This window comes from Malus sylvestris, chromosome 14 (assembly GCF_916048215.2).
Source record: "Malus sylvestris chromosome 14, drMalSylv7.2, whole genome shotgun sequence".
Lineage (NCBI taxonomy): Eukaryota > Viridiplantae > Streptophyta > Magnoliopsida > Rosales > Rosaceae > Malus > Malus sylvestris.
Genome location: NC_062273.1, coordinates 6,864,937 through 6,887,195, shown reverse-complemented (window position 1 = coordinate 6,887,195; position 22,259 = coordinate 6,864,937). Strand labels below are relative to the sequence as shown.

The following is a 22,259-nucleotide window of genomic DNA, read 5'->3' as shown; positions in this document are numbered from 1 at the left end:
TTTATATTTCATTTTTAGGCCTAAAGTGATCCTCTCATTGTTTGATAGCAAGTTTTATTTAAACTTTTGTAGAGTTGCATTACAAGTCATGCTTGATATCTACTTTGTTTATGTATATGTATATTTTTGGTTTCCATTATTTCCTTATTTCATTGCATTCTCCAATTCGAGTCAAGTCTTTGGATATAATCTTGATCCTCTTGTTGTTTCCTACCTATTCAAGAACTATTATAAACGTAGTTGTTCAATCATTTGTTGTGCTTGTTATTATTTAGTAATTTTTATTAGATATGCTAAGCTAGTTCTCATCAATTCTTAAGTATTGTTTATGCAGGACAATATTCTCAGCTATTTCACCATCGAGTGTGCACTATGCACTCAAGTGATAACTTTCTTTTTCCTTATCACTTTTCAAGTCATTCAAGTAGCTCTAAACTGAGGAGCTCGTTCCTTCATCAAATGCAAAGTGATGGTCTATCACTTTCTCAGCAGTCACATATTTTTGCTAATGAACTAGACGAGACATTCACTAATTATGAAAACAACACTTCAGAAGCAAATCAGCACCCTTTGCAACCCAATACTCAAATATCAACAGTTGGGAACTCATTTGAAGTGCCTACTCAGAATACTTCTCTCTTTTCGAACGATCCATCGTTATCATCACTGCCTGTAGAAAGTGTTAAGGGGTTTGTTGGTGACAACAATAATATCAAGAGTTGTGTAAACGTTTCTGAAGAGAAATCTTTGAGGTAACCAAAACTTACTTTTTTTTTTAACGTCAGTACTATACATCAAAGAGTTGTGTTACTATTTAAGTATTGTTTAACTATGATTGTTTCCCATTACAGCAATCAAGAAGAGAATGATAGTTTGAGTGGAAAAAGTCTGAAGAAATGTAAACGGCGTCGCAAAATCTCTGAACGCAAATTTTCTGAGAGAAGCTCTCATTTTCGCGGAGTTTCAAGGTATGCCTTTCTTGTATTGTTATAAATAAATAAATACATTCAATGTCTAATTAGCTAGATTAGTGTCATCTTCCTTTGCACCTAAATTCATTTTCCCTCCCCACAATTCAATGCCCCAATGAGTTTACTTGATTCCTAAATCTCTAACAAGATTTTGTATCGACACAAAGGAATTAATAGATTACAAGATTGTATTGAATCACTCAAGGCCCATATTTCAACTACATCAAAGACACAATAATAAAAATAAGTGAAGATTGCGACCTCTATAAGAATTTTGTTCCAATGTGCTACCTAAAGGCTAATTTTTGACCATTTATTGTCCAAAAATTGCACAGGGAAATTTGAACTTTCAAATATGTATGGTTATGTATTGTTCATGAAAAGTTATGCGCATGCAATGTGCACATGACACCAGCAACACATCACTTATTTATAGATTGATGACTCTAAGAAGATAAACATTAAATTTCGTTCTTATTTGTTAGGATGCCAGATGGCATCATCTTGTGGTGATAGTTAGAGTTGAGCACGAGTATAAATAGTACATTGTAAGAGAAGGAAGGGGGGGAATGAAATGATATTGTTGTTCTGTTACTATCTCTCTGTGCAATTGTAGAAGATGTGGAGCTAGGTTCTAACATTATTAATCCTAATTCTCAAGTTAGCCACAAAGGAAATTTCACGAATTTTATAACATACAATCCCATCATTCAAATAAACTACTTATATTGTCACTTAGTACTACGATTTGATGGTATTATTCTTTTACTTGTAAGCGAGAGATATTAAATTCGATTTTCAATAAAGGCGAATTCATACCAAATTATTATGGGATGTGATATCCACACACCCTTTTTTACTTCTCACACACCCTTCTAATTTTCGGCATTCAAATCGAATGAATTGAAGAAGATCAACAGACAGAAATTAACAAAGGGTGTGTGAGAAGTAAAAAGGGGTGTGTGGATATCACACCCCATTATTATAATTAGCCAATTATGAGGTTTAGCTCACTCCCCCACTTTTTAGGTTGTGTTTGATATGTGCAAAATGAGACTTGGGAATGATAAATCATTTCTTACCCATGTTTGGTTAATCCAAAATTTGAAATTGTGGGGAAAAAAATGTAATAATTTTTTTTAAAACAAAATTTGTGATAGATCTTAGAGATGGGAAAACCAAACCCATGAAGGATGGACGGTTTGTTCCCGGGTGCACTTTTGTTCACCATTCTTAAGTGATGGTGATGTTCACCACCCTATTTATTACTGTAAAATGAGTTTAAATTTCGAGATCTATGTAGCTATTTATCACCGTTAGATGAGTTTAAATTTTGAAATTTGTGTATATCCAATACACAGATCTCGAAATTTAAATTTATCTTATATTGATAAATAAAGTGGTGAACATCACCATGTGGTGAGCAAAAATATTCCCTTACCCCCCAAACCCTTTTCCCAACATTTATTGCACAATTTTAGCATTCATTACAAAATTTTATCTTAATGTAGATAATATGCTGAAATGCCTATGTGACTCTTCCGGCCTCTGGAAGTATAGATTATCGTGGCGAAGCCACCAACTGGTCCTTTAAAAAGAAAAATAAAAAGAAAAATAAAAAAGATGAACTTGCTATATTATAGGTACCCAAACGGACGTTTTGAAGCATTCATATGGGATAGCACTATACAAGAAAACAAAAAAACAGGTAAAATTATTTTATTTTCCATTTCCCTTCTTTTGTAACTAATGATGCAACATTTTAATTATTCGCTAACTTAATCTTTGGTTTTCTCTTGTTGTTCCTTCCATCAACGCACGTTCGGCAGTTTATGTTGGTGAGTGAATTTCTTGTATAACTCTTTCGTTTTGAACTTGAAATTACATTTTTAATGAGGCACACAGCGAAAAATAAAAAAGGATATAGATAATTTTAATAATTCATAGCCTATATTAAAGATAAACTAAATTTTTATGATCCTCAACCTTATAAAAAGGAGATAACTATTGAATCATAAAAATTACTGCAATTAAGCTATTTAATATTACAAGCTAGTAGTATTCTCGCCCCTTTTGAATGATAAATCTTAAGTTCGACTTTCGTAGATAGTGAGTTCAAGCCAAATTATTATGGTTGATTGGAATAGCCTAAGTGCCACTCATTAGTATAAATATGTCGTTATATTAAAAAAAAAATGGTAGGTGAATGATATCTGTTAGTGTAGTGTATATTTAGAGTAATAGCTACATATTTTGTCCCTTTAATGTGGTATTTAGAGTAGTGAAATCATTTGTAATAAAAAAATATATTGCAATGAAAAAGAGAAGTTATGTGTGGAGTTCTCAATATTGGCAGGTGGATTTGATAGAGAAGAGGATGCGGCTAGAGCTCATGATCTTCTTGCTTTAAAGTTATGGGGAAAGTCTGCTGGATTGAACTTCCCAGTATGTTAAAATTATGATTTGCTTATCGTTACTTTAAGATTATATATATTCCCCCGTACAGGGACTTACGGAACTAATCTTGCATATCTTTATATATCGTAGTTGGAGATGTACACCAAAGATTTGGAGGAGATGAAGAACATGACCTATGATGACTATTTGCTGCGGCTTAGAAGGTAACAATGTTAATTAACAAATTGAACTCATATATTCCATAGAAAGAGAATTGTTCTTCTTATAATGTTTTGGTACTTGCTAGTGATCTGGCATATTGTAGAGAAATTTGCACATATACCACTTAGACTTCTATAAATGTGCATGGTTACCTTGAACAAATGAATGTTTATGCATTGAAGCTCCTGAACTTTTCTCTACGTAGCAGAATGCCACATAACTCATGTTAAATGATGATAGTTATCCACATGGCTCCCATTTTTTTGCTAACATGGCTGCAAACATTTATGCCATGTTAGCAAAAAATTATACCCACAACAGGGCTGCTTACTTTTTATCTTTAGAAAATACTTGAGTACTTAGTATGAGTATTTACATTTTTTTTAGCAAACTTATACTAAGGAGGTGAAAGAGTGGGTTAAGGCCCCGTTTGGGATTGAGGTGATTTTAAAAAAAGCCACTGTGAAAAAAAGCTGAGGGTCATTTTTGTGTTTGGTAAACTGAAAAAAAAGGGCTTATTTTGGAAGCTGCTGTGAGAATAAGCTGAAAATCAAAGGAAAAGCTGAAGCTGCTATTTGCTGCTTTGAAAAAAAGCCAGTTTTTTCAAAGCACACGGAGCTACAGTGCTCCTTTAATGAAAAGACACACTATCATCCTGCTTTTTTTCCAAAAGCACTTTCACAAAAAAGTTTACCAAACACTCTACTGGCTTTATTTCACAGCCTCTTATTCTCACAGCACAGCCGCTTATTCTCACAGCAGCTTTTTTTCAAAGCACAGCAATACCAAACCAGCCCTAAGCCTCATACTGGGCTAGCCATAATAATATGGTTCAAATTCGCTCTCCAAAAATGAATTTAAACTACATTATTACTAGCTTATTGCGAAGCTAAGCTCACCCCCTTAGTGTAAATAATGTTGTTTCCTCAAAAAAAAAAAAAAAAAAAAAAAAAAAAAAAAAAAAAAAAAAAACTCACTAGTGAGTACCTAATTATTACCATTTTTTAGTCTTTTTGAAATTTTTTTATTAACAATTATATAAAAATGTAAAATAGAAATAAAACAAATCAATTTTGTCATCCCAGATCCATTGATTTCTTGTATCTATACCTTGTCAAATTTCAGAGGCAGTGCTAGCTTCGGCAAGGGCGTGTCAATTTATCGTGGAGTTTCAAGGTATTGTAACCACCAAGCCCCTTCCATCTCTCTCTCTCTCTCTCTCTCTCTCTCATAGTCAACCGTTGAAACAGGAACTCGAATAGTAAGAAATGGCAAGCTAAAATAGGGAAAGGTGCAGGGTTCAAAGGCTTTTATCTAGGCACATTTGGTAAGTCCTAAGATCCTTTATGCCTCAGTTTATACAAACTACTTGAAGAACTTAATTATTTGTCTCACATTGAACTAATTATATCCAGATACTGAAGAGGAAGCAGCCAGAGCTTATGATGTTGCACTGATAAAGACGAAAGGCACAAAATCTGTTACAAATTTTGATCGAAATCAGTATGATGTGAAAAGAATTCTTGAGAGCCCAATGATTCCTATTGGAAAGGGTGCTTCAAAGATGTTAAGGTGGTCTTCAGCTGATGATGTCCTGGAAAGCAGAAGAAACAATACTGAACAGAAAACTCCTATGGTACAACCATCACCGTCATTCGAACCAAGAAGTTATCATACCATATCACCATTTGCTAATAATTCGAACGCCAACCAATATGTAGACCCCTTCCTCCATGCCTTCGAGAATACTGATAATTTCCCAAACTTTAGCTCCTCCTATAGTCTTCAAAACACCCAATTTCCTATTTATCCTCAAACAATTAACCCTACTTTCCTTCCTGGATTGACTAACGTTGATCCAGGCCCTAGCTATATTGGAGAATCCTCGGCCAGTCAAGTTCCTGAGGTGAGCTTGGACACGATGCTGGCAGAGATTAGCGAGAACCATGGCAGTCAAGTGGTTTCTTGGGACTTGGAAACAATATTAGCGGAGACAAACGAGAGCCTGGGTAGTCAGGTTCCTGAGGTGAGTTTGGACGAGAGTCTTGGCAATGACATCATCAATGAAATGATTCCAGTAACTGGTAATGTAGGAAATGGAAACTCAACCATTATACCAGGAAATGCAGCAAATGGAAATGTTTTTGAAGACTTTGGAATGGAAGACGCGTCAGGTGGATCAGAGAGTAGTTTTTCTTCTACGCTGGAGGTGTTCTTGATGAACTTTGAAGGTTCTAAATGTAATGCATGAAATTAGGTGCATAAACAAAAGCAACTTAGAAATCACTCTCTGTTGCTTTTGCGGAAACTTTAGTTTCAATCTAAACATTGGATTACAAACTGCATTTTAGTTTCCATTGTGTGTCAATGCAACTCAATTTTTGATATTTAACTTGTGATTGCGAAGAAAAAGATAGGGTTTGCATTGTATGTCAGTTGAACTCAGTTCCATATTCCACCTACGTGGATCCTTGGAATTGATTCAATTTTTTATTTATGAAATTATATTGCTTAATTACATTGGAATTTGTATACAAATAATGATATTGCCTCCCCATAAAAGGTAGGTCAATTTTGCCACTAAATGATTGGTTCCGCTCTTACTCAACCATTCGAGCTATATGCCTTCTTTTTTTTTTGTCAATTATAGTCGATTTGTTATCAAGTTGATGGGGATTTGTTTGTATGATGTATATTCACATATCATGTTATAGATCATAGAGATGCCATTGAACTACAAAAGTCAAGAATAATTTTGTAACTGTAAAGATGAAGTAAAATACATACCTGCAGCACTAGATGACGATGATGAAGCCATGAAAGCTCTTTGTAACAGATAACCTTATCCTCTTTAGCAATTCAGAAGTGCTCTAAAAGAATAGGGCTTTGAATCAAATCAAGTAGTACATTGCAAGAGCAGTGGCTAGCGTTTATATACTATGACAATCATTACTGATCTCCAATTAGAATCAGTATAGGACTCAACTATCCAATCCACATTAAAATATGTGATTAAACACAATCCCAGTACTATCTCAAGTCCACAAAACTCGAAATACTATATCAGTACTATCAATCAATCCCATAACGATTAGGATTACTAAAGCTTATTAGCAAGACTTTTCCATATCTAATTCCCACACTATAACCAGATCCAATGTTATGTTCATACTTATTTACTAACATTCTCCCACTTGAGCATGAAACATAACATCCAATATATCAAATTTATGGAAGTGATCACCAAGTCTGAATTAACCGTCACCACATTCAAATTCACCTATACATTTCCAAGCACATAACTCTAGAACTCCATCTGCACACTTACAGATTTTATTTCAAGAATCACAAGGTACTCTAATCTGCATTTCGTAAACATGTGTACTTATAAATACGGTAATGTCATATTACATTACTCCCACTTATCAAATTGATCCCAACACCCTAAAGTTAAGAATCTGATCATCAACCAGAAAAGTTAACTAATCACAACAAAACAATAACTCAGAGATGCCTCAGTAAAATCACAAATCGATTTTCTAGCAAATCAAATCATCATTTATAAAAATTATCTTCTGGTACAATCAATTCCATAAGGAAAATTTCAACCCCTTATTGAAAACCAAAAGAATAAGAAAAGAAAATTAAGCTGGAATACTACCTAAATTAATTATACCTACACATCAAACTAACAAAATAACTTACATTCCAAGGCATACAACTTCAACAACCAACAATAATCAAAGAAGCATAGAATGCAGTGCTCAAGAATTTGATTCCTTGCACACTCACACTTGTCAAAAGACTCCACAACTCTCATCTTCATAACATGTCCCTTAAACACATTATTTGGCAGTGCTTTTGTAAGTGGATCCGCAACCATCAAATCTGTTGACAAATATATTTTCTCAATTTCTCCTTTCTTGACCACTTCCCTTACTTTAAGAAATTTAACATCCATCAATCTCGAGGCTGAAGTCCTCTTGTTGTTCTTTGAGAAGAATACAACTGCACTGTTATCACAGAATATTTTTACAGGCCCTTTTACAGATTCAACTATCTTAATCTCAGTTATAAAATTCTAGAGCCAAACTGCTTGTTTCATACATTCAAAGCATGCTACAAACTCATCTTCCATTGTAGAAGTTGACACGTTTGTTTGCTTAGCACTCTTCCACGAAATAGTAGCTCCACTCATCATGAAACCATAACCACTAGTAGATTTTCTTTCATCCCTATCACCTGCAAGAACTGAATCTGTGAATCCAATCAGTTCCAATGAATTTTCTCGGCCATACACCAACATGTGCCCTTTTGTTTTCTACAAATATATCAAAACTTTCTTTGCAGCAACCCAATGAGCCTGCAAGATCTAAATCTGTGAATCCAATCAGTTCCAATGAATTTTCTCGGCCATACACCAACATGTGCCCTTTTGTTTTCTGCAAATATGTCAAAACTTTCTTTGCAGCAACCCAATGAGCCTCTCATGGATTTGATTGAAATCTTCCTAGAAAACCAACAATGAATGCTAAGTTTGGTCTTGTGCATATGTTGGCATACATAAGGCTACCAACTAATGAAGCATATGGTTTCATCTTCATCAATTTAACCTCATTTTCACTTTTAGGACACTGATCTTTGCAAAACTTATCTCTCTTGTTTACTGGAACATCTACTTTATTACAACTCTACACGTTGAGCCTATTCAGCAACCTTTCAATATACTCTTTTTGAGACAAACCAAGTAACCTTTTGTTTCTATCTCTCATAATTTCGATTCCCAGAACATAATGGGCCTCACCTAGGTCCTTCATGTCAAAATTAGTATTGAGAACAGCCTTGGTTTCCTATAGTAATTGCTTGTTTGAACTAGCAAGGATAATATCATCAACATACAAAATTAAGAAAATGAACTTTGAGCCCTTGAACTTGAGATAAATGCAGTCATCCAATTTATTTTCTGTAAAACCATGTGCAGTAATCACTTGGTCAAATTTGAGGAACTATTGTCTTAGAGCTTGCTTAAGTCCATAGATTGACTTATTAAGCTTACAGACAATATTTTCCTTCCCCCTTTCAACAAATCTAGTAGGCTGAACCATGTAGATATCTTCCAATAGATCTCTATTCAAGAAGGTTGTTTTTACATCCATTTGATGTAATTCCAAATCAAAGTGAGTTGTTAAAGCCATAAAGACCCACATGGAATCCTTGGAAAAAACAGGTGAGAAAGTATCATTGTAGTCTATTTTTTTCTCTTTGAATGAAGCCCTTTGCAACTAATCTAACCTTATACATCTCAATTCTTTTAGCAGCATCTTTCTTAGTTTTATAAACCCATTTACATTATATAGGCTTAATTTGTGATGTTTTATTCACTAGGGTCCAAACATTATTCTTGGACATTGAATCTAATTCCTCCTCCATTGCTTTATGCCATATAACTACTTAAGCACTCTGCATTGCTTGATTATAAGTTATAGGATCATCAATATCTCCTAAATCAAACTCACCTTCTTGCAGATACACATAATCTTGTGAAATGATAGGTTTTCAAATTCTTCCAGATTTTCTTAGTGAAGTTTGAACAAATAATTGATATGTTTCTTGAGCATGTTGGTCTTGAATTTAAATGCCTTCAGTGTTTGATTGTTTTGCCATTTCTTGAGTTTCTTGTGCAACCACAATGTCATCTATCTCTTGATCTGAATCAAGGTTGGATGCAGGCAACCTTGGCAATATAGGTACATATTTATAATCCATTCAAGATGCACTTTCAATTGACTATTCAATTTCTTCAAAATCAAAGATGTCTTGTATCAATTCAAAAACATCCTCATCTTCAAGAAACACCACATTATGAGTTTCTTGCACTCTAGTATGTGCTTCAGGATAGTAAAACTTGAAACCTTTTGACTTCTTAGAATATCCAATGAAAAAACATGAAGTAGTCCTAGAATCAAGCTTTTCCTCATTAGGATTATAAAACCTGGCTTCGGCCTTGCAACCCCAAACATGGAAGTAATCAAAACTAGGTCTTCTGCTTGTCCACATTTCAAAAGGTGTTTTTGGTACTGCTTTTGAATGAACCCTGTTTAATATGTAGTTTGCAGTCTTCAGAGATTCTCCCCTGAGAAATCCAGGCAATTGGGATTTGGTAAATATGCTCCTTACCATCCCTATCAGTGTTCTATTTCTTCTATATGCGGCCCCATTCTGTTGAGGTGTTCTAGGGGTGGTGTATTGTGCCACAATCCCTTGTTGTTCAAGAAAACAAGCAAAATGACCTTTCTGTTGACCTACTTCTCTGTACCTACCAAAGTATTTCCCTCATTTATCTGATCTAACAATCTTAATCATTGTATTTAATTGTTTTTCAACTTCACACTTAAGATTTTGAAACAATTAAAGGCTTATGACTTTTCACTAATTAGGAAAATATGACAATGTTTGGAGAAATCATCAATAAAGCTCACAAAATATGAATTCCCACATATGGTTTTAACAAGGAAATGACCACATATATCAGTATGAATAATTCAAGTAGGCTATGACTTCTTTTAGCATCTAGTTTCCTTACATTGACCATCTTTTCTTTTAAACTATCCACACGCTTGGATGCATTTTTAAAATCAATGGAAGGAATCAAATTCGATTTAGACAACTGAGAAATCCTATCTTTTGAAATATGTCCCAATCTTTTATGTCAAAGCATAAATGTGTGATCAGACCCATGCATTCGTTTAGTTGTTGGATGTGTAGTCGAGCTCTTGCTTGCTGATGTGCTGTAAGAAAAGGACAAAGTTAGTTCTGAAAGATGCCTTTGTGGGGCCTTAGGTGTAGGCTTTGAGGCTCGCAATCAAAACTAACTAAGTGCTAGGCGTGCTACTGCTATCTAAGTATAATAGATGTAGAACAAGTGTCTTTAGTCGATTATTTACGCCCCAAGTTACTCGAACTTCTTGTTATCAAAGGATTGGCGTGGATGGGTTAAGTCTATATTAAGTTCTTTTTCTTGCCTTGTAAACAAGGACTTTTAGTTCATAGTCTTGTATTGTCCAAATGAAAGGAATCCAGATCCCCTTTAAGCCATTTAGCCCTTTGCTTGGTTCTTGATTGATTGTAATGATAACATATCCATTAAGCTAACCAGATCCAGATGCAAATGAAACTCTTAAAGTAGAAAACAAGTGAATATAACTTGAATACATACTGAAGAATGCATTATGTAATAGATCTACAAATTTAGAGAATAAACAAAGAGCTTCGAGCAAGATTTCACCTTGTTTGTCAAGGTTGAACTTCTTGTAGTCACTTCTCTTTGTGATTACAGGGATTTTTATGCTAGAAAAGGATGGATGGTAAACAAGTTTACACAAGGGAATTGATACTACGCCACTAAGGGAGATATCAGAGCTTTAAACTAGAGAAAGAGATAGCTTGTTGCTAAAAATAACTGAATCTGGGTTGATTTCAGCTTTTGGATGCAAATCTGGCTTAAGAGCAGAGTTTGTATGTTTGTTTGTTTGATTGATTGAGTATCCTTGTCTCTGGGGCCTTTTCCTCCTTTTATAGGCAGATTAGCTCGACTGCTACAACTTTGCTCTTGCCTGAAAGCATTTGAAGGGTAGTGAGTCATCAGCTTTTTACTTGGAATGCCACTAGAAAGTGTCATTTGGCTGGTAGTAAGTTCATCTCTATCACTTATCACTTCAATGGTAAGCACGTGGCTTTTACCTTGGCCGAGAAGCCTCCACTTTGCTCCTGGGCTTGATGCTAGGCTTTAGACAAGTCTCCTTTAATTCGGCACCCTTGGGCTTTTCTTCATCTAAGTTAAATGTTCAAATATTAACCCAAACAGTGCCCCCTTTAATCATTGTTGAGTCTGCAACCCAGGAAGCTAATAATGATTAAATAGTCGTCGCATGCACTTACTCTAGACTTGCACCATTTAAAACAGTCGTTATTAACAAAACTTTTGCACTAACCCAGGAACTACATCATTAACCAACCACTTACTACATAACCCTCACATAAACTCCTTGGCAAAGTACCTTAGCCATTTCTAATCTTCAAATTCCCAGAACTTCCTAGAATTCTTCGAGCCTTCATAAACTTCTCTTGTTCTTCAGTTCTTACCCCCCAATTCCGATTTTCTTCCTATTTTCTCCTTAAAATCCCCAATGGCACCCAAAGTTGCTCAAACTCCATCTCTCTGCGAGACTGGTGAGGGGATTTCCACCATGCACCGCTTACTTAACGACCCGTCATCACCCTCGGGTGGGCTTGCATACTAAAATTTTCTTCAATGAGAGATGAGTGCACTCTTTGGGACCTGCATAGACATCTCAGATCCCAATTGCCATTGAAAACAACATGCCCAAGGAGAAATCAGTTTCTACAATATCCTCAGAAAGGCTCATTGCTTCCAGCTTCTGTTTTAGGACTTCTATGACATTGAGGAGTAGCCGAGTAGCTTTAATCGCACCGGTAGATTCTACTTGTGGATATAAAGCATTGATATCCACAAGCCTAGACTTCCCTATAGCTTCTGCTTTCTTGATCACTTCATCATCATAGGTGTATGTTTCGGGTTCAACTACCACGACCTTGTTGGTTTTAGGATCAATGTCAAAGACTTTGGTAGGACTTGTGGAAGAAGGCTCTGCTATGGAGGCAAGGATCACAGAGGTGTCTCCGAAATTGAGAAGTTAGGAGCAACTGTTTCCACTTAAGGCATTCTAGGATAGTTGCCCAACTAATGATGTAAAACTATTGAGCTAATTCTTATGTAACTTTAACATTCAATGAAATGAAAATGATTTCTTTAATCCACTTTAGCTTGCATTTTCGCCTTGAAACTCAACTATGATGAGCACTTAAGATGACTTTAGATGCCTCGCAATGTTTACACTTCTTCAATGTAGCAATCCCTAACATCCCACAAGGTTGGGTGATATTTCTTCAAAAACTTAGCATTGATTTGATGTTTCTGTAAGCTTCTTTCTACATCTGCCAAGTAATATCCTCCTTTGTCTAGGACTTGGTTGATAATGAAAGGACCCTCCTAAGTCAGACTCCACTTCTTAAAGCCTCTAACTTGAGCTCCCAAAGGCAGAATTGCTTTCCAAACTAACTCTCCTTCCTTGAAGGTTTTTAATTTTACCTTTTTGTTGTATGCTTGGACAACAGCTCTCTTCCCCTCTTGAATTTTATCTAGAGCTTCAATTCAGGTTGCATCTAGATCCTCAATTTCTTGACACATAGCCTAAATGTATTCCTCGCTGTGTAGCCCGAATTGGTTTTGAATTCTGACAGAATTCACATTAATCTTTATGGGGAGTGCAGCGTCTTGCCCGAAGGTTAGAGCATAAGGAGTAGTTTTAATTGTTGTCCTTTTGAAAGTTCTGTAAGCCCACAAAGTCTCTCCTAATTTCTCATGCCACTTCTCTGGACTATTTCTTTTGATAATGTTCACCAAGACCTTGTTGCTGGTTTCTGCTTGACCATTTGACTGGGGGTAGTCAGGACTAAACTGAATCATCTTTATCTTGAACTTACTTGCAAACTCCTATACTTCCCTTGAAATAAAAGATGGCCCATGGTCTGTGACAATTGTCTCGGGCACCCCAAATTTGTGTAAGATTTTGGTTTGAATGAACTTTTTAGCTGCAGTTGAAGTAATGGTCTTCACAGCTGAAGCTTCCACCCACTTGGTGAAGTAATTTGTTGCCACGATTATTAATGTGTGTTCTTTGCTATAAGCTGGATAAATTTGTCCGATGAAGTCAATTGCCTACCTTCTAAAGAGTCAAGGCTTGACCACAAGGTTCAAGGGTATTGAGGGCACATGCTGGAGCGGTCCATGTCTTTGGCATTTTTCACACCCTCGGGCATAAGCTTTGCTGTCTTTCTCCAGCTCATGCCAGAAATAGCCATATCTTCTAAGCAATCATCTCATCTTAGTTCCAGCCTGATGTGCCCCATAGATTCCTTCATGTACTTCAGTCATTACCCTCATTGATTCTTCCCAGCCTAAGCACTTCAGCAGCAGTCCATCTGGAGGCTTTCTCAGCATAGATTTATCCCACATGACATATTTAGTTACTTGTCGTCTATTTTTCTTACTCATGGGGAAAGATGGATCTTTCAAATATTGAAAAATATGTGTCCTCCAATCCTCTATCTCTATTTTTTCAGTCATCATATGTAGGCTGAATCCCCTTTCAAAGATAGAAGGGAGATTTCTTTTATGAACTTCTATATCCCCTTCAAACTTCCTTTCTTGGATCTATGCTCCAGAAGCTAATTGTGCCATCTCATTGGCATTTGCATTTGATTCTCTAGGGATGTAGCTGATTGATATTTCAATGCCCCCAATAACTTAACAATTGAGTGGCCGTTAAGTAATAACCGGCCATGGTGATGTGTGTATTCTCCATTTAACTGATTGATCACCAATTTTGAATCACCAAACACCTCAACTTCAGTTGCCCTCAACTCTATTAAGATTTCCAGGCCAATTATCAATGCCTCATACTCTACTCAATTATTGGTAGTCTCTTAATAATCCAGGAGGAATGAATAACAATGGTGAATACCTCTAGGATGATGACAATCCTATCTCCAATAGCATTTTGAGTGCAAGAATCATCAAAATACAATCTCTAATGGGTGATCCAAAGACTAGCTACTCTTTTTATCTCTTGCTGGATCCATTATTCTCTACCCGAAAAGGCTTTGCTTGATAGGATCCATACATTAGCTACCTCCAGAGTTCCTGGGATGTTAATAATCCCTTCCTGAGACTCTTGGTGCTCAGCCAATAAACCTGCAATTGCTTGTCCCTTGATCACTCTTTGAGGCACATATTGAAAGCTAAACTTTAATAGTGCTAGAATTCACTTTTCAATTCTCCCAGTTAGCATTGGTTTTTACATGTATTTGATTACATCTGTCTTGGCGATGATGTGGATGTGGCAAGGCAACATGTAATGCCTTAGTTTGCAGGCAATGAAGTATAAAGCCAAGCACAACCTATCCACTGGTGTGTATCTTGTCTCTACCTCAGTAAGGATTCTACAAATGTAATATATTGCTTGTTCCTTTCCTCCTTCATTGTTTTGGGCCAGCAAGCTTCCCATTGACTTTTTAGAGGCAAAAATATAAAGTTTTAAAGGCTTCCCCCTGAGGTGGCATGAGCACTGGTAGAGAGGTTAAGTAAGCCTTTATTTTGTCAAAAGCTTCTTGATGTGGTGGGCCCCACTCAAACTCTTCTTTGTCTTTCAATCTTAGCAAAGGAGTTAGTGGCTGAATCTTGCCCGCCAAGTTAGCAATGAATCTCCTTAAAAAGTTGATCTTTCCCAACAACCTTTGCAGTTGTACTTTATTGGTGAGAGGAAGTGTTTCCATTATTGCCCGAGCTTTGTTCTTGTCAACCTTCACCCTTCTTTGATGAACAAGGAATCCCAAAAAGTTGCCCGAACTTACCCCAAAAGCACATTTCTTTGGATTCATTTTTAGCTTATGGATCCTCATTCTTGTTAAGGCTTGTCTAGGATGTTCCAAGTGTTGTTCTTCAGTTTTAGACTTCACCACGATGTCATTAATGTATACTTCCATGTTATGGCCGATCAAGTCATTATAAATGGCATTCATCGCTCTTTGATAGGTTGCACCGGCATTTTTTAGCCCGAATGGCATTACTAAATATTCATATGCTCCAACATGACATTGGCACCTAAAAGCTGTTTTGTGTATATCTTCTTTAGCCATTTTTATCTGATTGTAACCGACATTCCTATCCATGAAAGATTGAACTTTGTGTCTGGAAATTATATATATGGATAAGTCAGCCATGGTCATGGGATATTCATCTTTAGGCGTGGCTCCATTAATGTTTATATAATCAACGCAACATCGAACTGCATTAGTTATAGCTTTTAGGGTAAAAGACTTTACTACCCTCATGTTTCGTGGTTTTCAACATTTAGTACATCAAGTTTTTTTTCGTCTCAGATTCATACCTAAAGTGTAAATTTTGGCGCACTGACTGGGCGCCACGTGTCATCCACGTTTTTTTTTTCTTTTCTTCTTCTTTCTTCTTCTTTCTTCTTCCTTCGACTGCAACTTTTTTTTTTCTTCCTCTTTATTCCTTCCTCCTTCCCCTTCTTCCCCTTCTTCCCCTTCTTCCCCTTCTTCCTTCTTCTTCCTTCTCCTTCTCCTTCTTCTTCTTCTTCCTCCGAATCTGGGGAATTTTTTTTTCTTCTTCTTCTTCTTTCTCCGAATCTGCCCAGATTCAGTTTTTTTTTCTTTTTTCTTTTTTCTTTTTTCTTTTTTCTTCTTCTTCCTCCTCCGACTACAACTTCTTCTTTTTTTTCTTCCTCCTTCTCCTTCTTCCTTCTTCTTCCTCAAAAAAAAAAACCTTCATTTTCCCCAGATTCGGGGGAAGAAGAAGAAGAAGAAGAAAAAGGAAGAAGGAGGAAGGAAGAAGGAGAAGAAGGAGGAAGAAAAAAAAAGTTGCAGTCGGAGGAAGAAGAAGAAGAAGGAGGAAGAAGGAGGAAGAAGAAGAAAGAAAAAAAAATAAAATAAAACTGAATCTGGGCAGATTCGGAGGAAGAAGAAGAGGTAGAAGAGGAAGGAAGAATGAGGAAGGAGAAGGAAGAAGGAGGAAGAATAAGAAAGAAGAAGAAAAAAAAGCTGAATCTGGGCAGATTCGGAGGAAGAAGAAAAAGAAGAAGAAGGAAGGAGAAGGAAGAAGGAGGAAGAAGAAAAAAAAAAAAAAAACTTCCCCAGATTTGGAGGAAAAAAAAGAAGAAGAAGAAGGAGAAGGAGAATGAAGAAGGGGAAGAAGGGGAAGGAAGAAGGAGGAGGAGGAAGAAAAAAAAAGGTTGCAGTCGGAGGAAGAAGAAGAAGGAAGAAGAAAGAAGAAGAAAAAAAAATGTGGATGACATGTGGCGCCCAATCAGTGCGCCACGTCACAGTTAACAGGAAACTTAACAGTTTGACTAACGGATGTATGAAACTGTTCCAAAATTTACACTTTAGGTATGAATCTGAGACGAAAAAAACTTGATGTACTAAATGTTGAAAACCACGAAACATGAGGGTAGTAAATAGTCTTTTACCCTAGCTTTTAATACACGTACAATGTTGGCCAACCACTTGACATATTTAGCCGGCCTAATAAATCCAGCCTTCACCAACCTCTCAATCTCTTCCTTGACTTTTTCCTCGATCTCTTTTGACATTTTCCGTGGTGCTTGCTTCACAGGTTTATATCCCTCCTTAATAGGCATTCTGTGTTCTACTAAGGTTAAATCTAAACTTGGCATCTCAGTGTAATGCCAAGCAAAACAATCTTTGAACTCGTGCAAAAGGCTGACTATCTTTGCCTGATCTTCCACTTCTAGTAGGCCACTGATCTGTATAGGCCTTGGATATATCCTTAGTCCCCAAATCAAAGGTCTCCAAAGGGTCTTGCAACTCTGGACTCTTGGGTAAGTCTTCTGGCCCATCCAGGTCATATATACATTCAACCATTTTTATGGCCGCTTCCAACTCTTTCCCAAAGAACTCTTCTTCACTTCTGTTCTGGCTGCTTGAAGCTTCTTCTTTTTGTTTGTTGGCCAAGCTCTCCCTTTCTTGCTTTCTCTCTCTCCCATACACCAACAGTCTTTTGATTAAGGACCTGACTGCAACTACTTGGTCATTTCTTCTTTGTTCTGAAATCACTGATGTTGGGGAGTTAGGACAATATGAGGCCTATCTCATTCCTTATTGGTGAAGAATAATCCTTGTTCTAGAAGGTTTTGGGCCGTCACCTTAGTCAGGCGACCGTTCTCATCTGCTCTTAAACACTAGAGGATCCCAATACTAAGATTATAAAAGTTGGCTTCTGCAACATTAGCTGTATGGAGGAATAGATGTGACTCAGCCTTCACCATTTCCCAAAATCCTGGTTATATAACTCCTTCCTTGTGGTAAACCACTACCTATTGGTGTAAGGTGGAAGGCACAGAGACACTCAGATGAATCCAATCTCGACCTAGTAAAGCTCCATAAATGGAAGTGATGTCCACCACGAAAAAGGCTAGCATGATTTGCTTAGAACCCAAGTCAACCTCTAATGGCAGTATCACATGAGTTCTAGTAATTGCCCCAGAGAAACTAGAAACTGTTAGATCCGTGAGGATGAGATCTTCCTCACTCCAACATATCTTTTTCATTTGCTTATATGGCAACACATTTACCGTAGCCCCTCCATCAATCAAAACCCTCTTGAAGGGTACTTTTTCCAGATGAGCAGTTACATAAATAGGCTTAAGATGACTAGCTAGGGTCAAACTTGGGTGACTGAAGACCATTTTGTCTAAGTATATTCTTTCGAGCTCTTTCTTTATGAGTTCGGGCAACCCTATTATGCCCGACTCTTCTTTTCCCGCTTCTTCAACACTAACATGTGCCATCATGGGTTCTGTTGCCAAGTAATCACCCTCCATTGTGGTAGGTTGATCATGCTTAGGGACAAAACATGGCAAATAAAACATATGCCATGTTTACGTGGAAGTTGCCAGGTCCAAGTAAATCATCTTTCTTACTCCCAATGTGGCCTATGAATTCATCTAGCCAGGCTTGTGCTACTTTTGGCAACATTAGTTCGGGCAGCGCTTCTTCTTGAGTTATGCCAAAGTTTGGCATTTGTCCTGGAACTTCACAAAAAGTATCGACCAACAAAGGTGAAGGCATTCTCCTTACAGGCAAGATAGTTCCAAAACATATTGGCATTTGTCCTGAATACCTCTGATAAGCCCTTTGGCTAAGAATCTCCTCCTAACCTTTGGAAAACATTTATGGAGGTCTCTTTCTCAGCTGCTAGTATGATACTCATACGGATTTCTTGTTCTTCTCTCTCATTCCTTCTGATCAATTACTGATCAATAATAATTTTTTTATGCTGGTACTTCTAACTCACATTCACACTGACACTTGTTGCATAATACCACTCCTTTAACTATGGTTGTTTTTGGCTTCTCAGGCAGCTTGATAGTTCCTTCTGTTGGTCTATCAACTGGCTTCCTTTCTGCTTTTACTTCCCAGGTGGTTTTCCTTTTCCCTTTTTCAACCCAAGTCAGTTTGATCATGTTTATTGGGACTTCTGGGAAAGGGTCAATGTCAATCATCATATTGGCTTGTGGTTTTTCCAACAGCAACTTTCCCTTCATTATGAGGTCTTGTATCCAATCCCTGAACTGGACACAGTTGGTTATGGAGTGATTGAAGGTATAGTGCAGCTTGCAATATTTCTTTCCTCTTAGCTCTTCTGGTTTACGCATCTTTTTGGTGTTGTCGGGCACAATCACACTTGCCCGCATGAACTCTTCATAGATCTCTGAGGCCTTGATTAAATCAAAGGAATAACTCTGGTATTTAGGGGGTTTCATAAAGACAAATCCACCATCATTCATCACCACTTTCTAATCCTTGACTGGTTGGACTAACCCCTTTCACTATTAAAGGTTTAAAGGGGGTCGTCATCTCTGCCGCACACATGTCCATCATTTCTCTTCCATGGTGATGCGAAATATATAAGCACACAAATTAAACCCTCTTTTTATCAATTGTAGCAAAGTATGTAAGTAGGGATCGTTCTAGGCCGGGGATTAGGAGGGATTGCCAAATCACTTGAAACTGACTCAAAACGTAAAAACAAAGTCTAAAACACTAAGCTAGACTCAAAAGAATGCAAAACTATACTATAAAACACCAAAACAAACCAAAAGACTCAAAACAGCAAATAAACACTCAAAACTGCCTTAAAAACACTTTCTGGGCAGTTTTGAACACCTAACACTAAATTGGACGAAATTGGATTATGACTTGACTCAAGACACTTAAAAACACAAACTAAATTGATTTCTAACTAATCTAACACTTCAAAATAAATGGGGATTGAGTTTTGACAAAAATTGAAAACAAGAACAAACTTTGTAAATTGAACAGATTCTAAAACGAATTTGATAAAAGTGAATGGATGGAAAGCTAGCTAAGGGGTTCTTCTCCACACATTTCACACTTGTATACAAAACGATTTCCAATTGCTTCTCAATAAACCATGAATTCCCAACGCCCCAAATTAACCGTGAATTGCACTAATTAACCCTCAAATTTTCCTAAAGTTTTCGAATTTGATGAATTGCATACGACAACCCAAAGCATTCCTCACAAGTTCCCTGCATGAATTGCATAACAAAGATACAAGCAAAGATCATTAAGTTCTATGAAAATCATAAGCATTGGCGAGGCACTCGTTACTATGAATTGCATGAAACTTCTGCCAAGAATTTACTTAACACGATTGTGATCAACAACCTTTACTACTTTTGAATATAAGTTCATAACGATTAGGTGAAATTCCCTTATATCCTAGCATCAAACTTATGCATGAAAATTAAGCGTGCACTCTCAACCAACACACACAAATCAGTTTTAATTCATGCAGATAAGTAAATTGAATTCAAAACTTATGAAACGCAATTGAAAGTAATCAAATCATATAGCAAGCATAAACATGGTTTCGAATCCCCCCTAGCCAAGGGGGGGTTTAGTTCCTCTTACGTACAAAACAAAGAGTATAGAATTTAAACATTGAAATCAAAAGAAAGAAAACACCTAAACGCTCCAACGATCCTAACTTGAATGGCATGCACGTCCAAGGCTTCTCCTCCTTCCTCTTTGCTGAGGCACAAGGTTTTGGGGACAAATTTGGATGGTATTTGTATGGAGGAATGGATGGGAGATGGTATGGTGGTGTTTAGGATGGATGGGGGGTGTGGCAAAAGAGAGAAAGATGGCTGAAAATGTGTTTATGACGTAGTGTATGAATGTGTAGATGGGTTTGGCTAAAAGAATGGATGGAGAATGGGTGGTGTGGCTGATTGTGTTTTTGATGTAGTGTAATGTGTAGTGTTCTTCCTTTCACTCCCGATTTATAGAAGCTCCAAAGCAAAGAATCACTCAAGTGGCTTCAATAAACAATACAAACAAAGACCAAAATGATGCAAAAACAGCTAGTTTACATGTTATTTTATCATTGTGTCTTGCCTTTAACAAAAGGCAATCATTCCTCTTTTGCTAATTCAACTCCTTTGTAGCTATCCATGTGCCTTCATTCTTCAATTTCTGCTGCATTTGCCTTGTATTCCATCCATTTTCCACATGTACTAGCTGTTAGACAACTTTCACACACATGTTTTGCATCATTTCATCTTGCAAACATCAACTTCTGGCCACTTTACACCTCTACACACATGCTATGCATCATTTCAACTTGCAATTATGTTTGTAGTTGCTAAAAATGTGAATACATCTTGTAAAGCAATCCAACAAATGGCATCTTTCACTTCTTTTCCTTTCAAATTGTTCCTTAAGTGTATGTATCTGCACACTTCCACACTTCAACTTCATTATTCAGATTTTTGCATGTGTTGAAACCCTTTTTAAAACACCAAAAACGTCCATCCCACTTGCTCCATATGCATGCAATCCATTTTGGCCCAAAATTGCTCCAAATTGCACCAAAATGCACTTTCTTTCCAACTTTGTTATTAGGACCTACAAACACACGAAAATAGCTTAAAACACTCTTATAAGCAATAACTAACTAAGTAAATGCAAGAAAACATGTTAACTAAGTCGCATAAATATGCTCCTATCAAATTCCCCCACACTTAGCTTTTGCTAGTCCTCGAGCAAAACGAAACAAACAAACAAAACAAAGTAAACAAAACACATTCTAATCCTTCCAACATTTGCCTCAGGGATTTCCAATGCACATGACATGTTAAAAATCATTATTCCCACAGATTTTAGTTAGTTAGTTCCAGATAGCAATCAGGAAGGGGTTCCAGGTAGTTAGTTCCAGATCGGAAGATTGATACCAAGTGCTGGCTGATTGCTCTCTTTCTCCTGTCCCAAAACAACGACAAGGAGAAGGACAAGGAGAAGGACAGGGAGAAAGCATGATATGAGATACTTTTACTTTCAACCTTCAAGATATGAAATACTTTTGCTTTGGATGAGTTGTTTGCAGAGGTACCCCAAGGAATAAGGAACACTGAGTGACTTGAGAGGGTTTGTTAGAAAGGCATTCTCGAAGAAGAATGAGGGCTATGTATGTCTGCCTTGCAATGGAGGGTGAAGGGTGACATTTATAGGAATTAATAACCGATACTATTCTTTCACTCTTGTCAGCAACCGTTGGATGATTTAATAGTAAACTTCACGTGCTTTCTACTTCACAAGAGATCTTCGACAGATTGCCCCTAATTTCCGCAAGGCTGAGTGTGCATGTGGTTGGTGCTAACACGTCTGGAAAAGCGAGTGCCTCTTCGATATCTGGAATCAGCGCTTCGACAAACTGCCCGTGATTTCCGTAAAGCTGACTCTGCATGTGACAGATGTTGACACGTCTCGAAAAGTAGATGGTTGGAATCGGCGCTTCGACAAACTGCCCGTGATTTTCGCAAAGCTTACTCTGCATGTGACAGATGCTGACACGTCTGGAAAAGCAAATGCCTCTCTGATATCTGGAATTGCCTCTTCGATCTCTGAAATCTCGTCAAGTGCAGAGGTTGCATGTGACAAGTGCGGACAAATCTGGAAAAG

General features: G+C 37.0%; 1 protein-coding gene across 1 annotated transcript; it reads left to right on the top strand.

The window, feature by feature from the left end:
* Positions 1 to 459: 459 nt before the first annotated feature.
* Positions 460 to 5,841, top strand: LOC126598977 (AP2-like ethylene-responsive transcription factor PLT2). The gene is made up of 6 exons (XM_050265372.1): positions 460 to 752; positions 852 to 968; positions 3,341 to 3,416; positions 3,519 to 3,592; positions 4,716 to 4,771; positions 5,006 to 5,841. Exons 1-6 carry the CDS (start codon positions 460 to 462, stop codon positions 5,839 to 5,841), a joined length of 1,452 nt encoding a protein of 483 aa, XP_050121329.1.
* Positions 5,842 to 22,259: the final 16,418 nt, after the last annotated feature.

Coding starts and splice junctions, on each gene's coding strand:
- LOC126598977 (XM_050265372.1), top strand. CDS start 460: ATGCAAAGTGATGGTCTATCACTTTCTCAGCAGTCACATATTTTTGCT. Junction 969..3,340: donor CATTTTCGCGGAGTTTCAAG/GTATGCCTTTCT, acceptor TGGATTTGATAG/AGAAGAGGATGCGGCTAGAG. Junction 3,417..3,518: donor CTGCTGGATTGAACTTCCCA/GTATGTTAAAAT, acceptor TATATATCGTAG/TTGGAGATGTACACCAAAGA.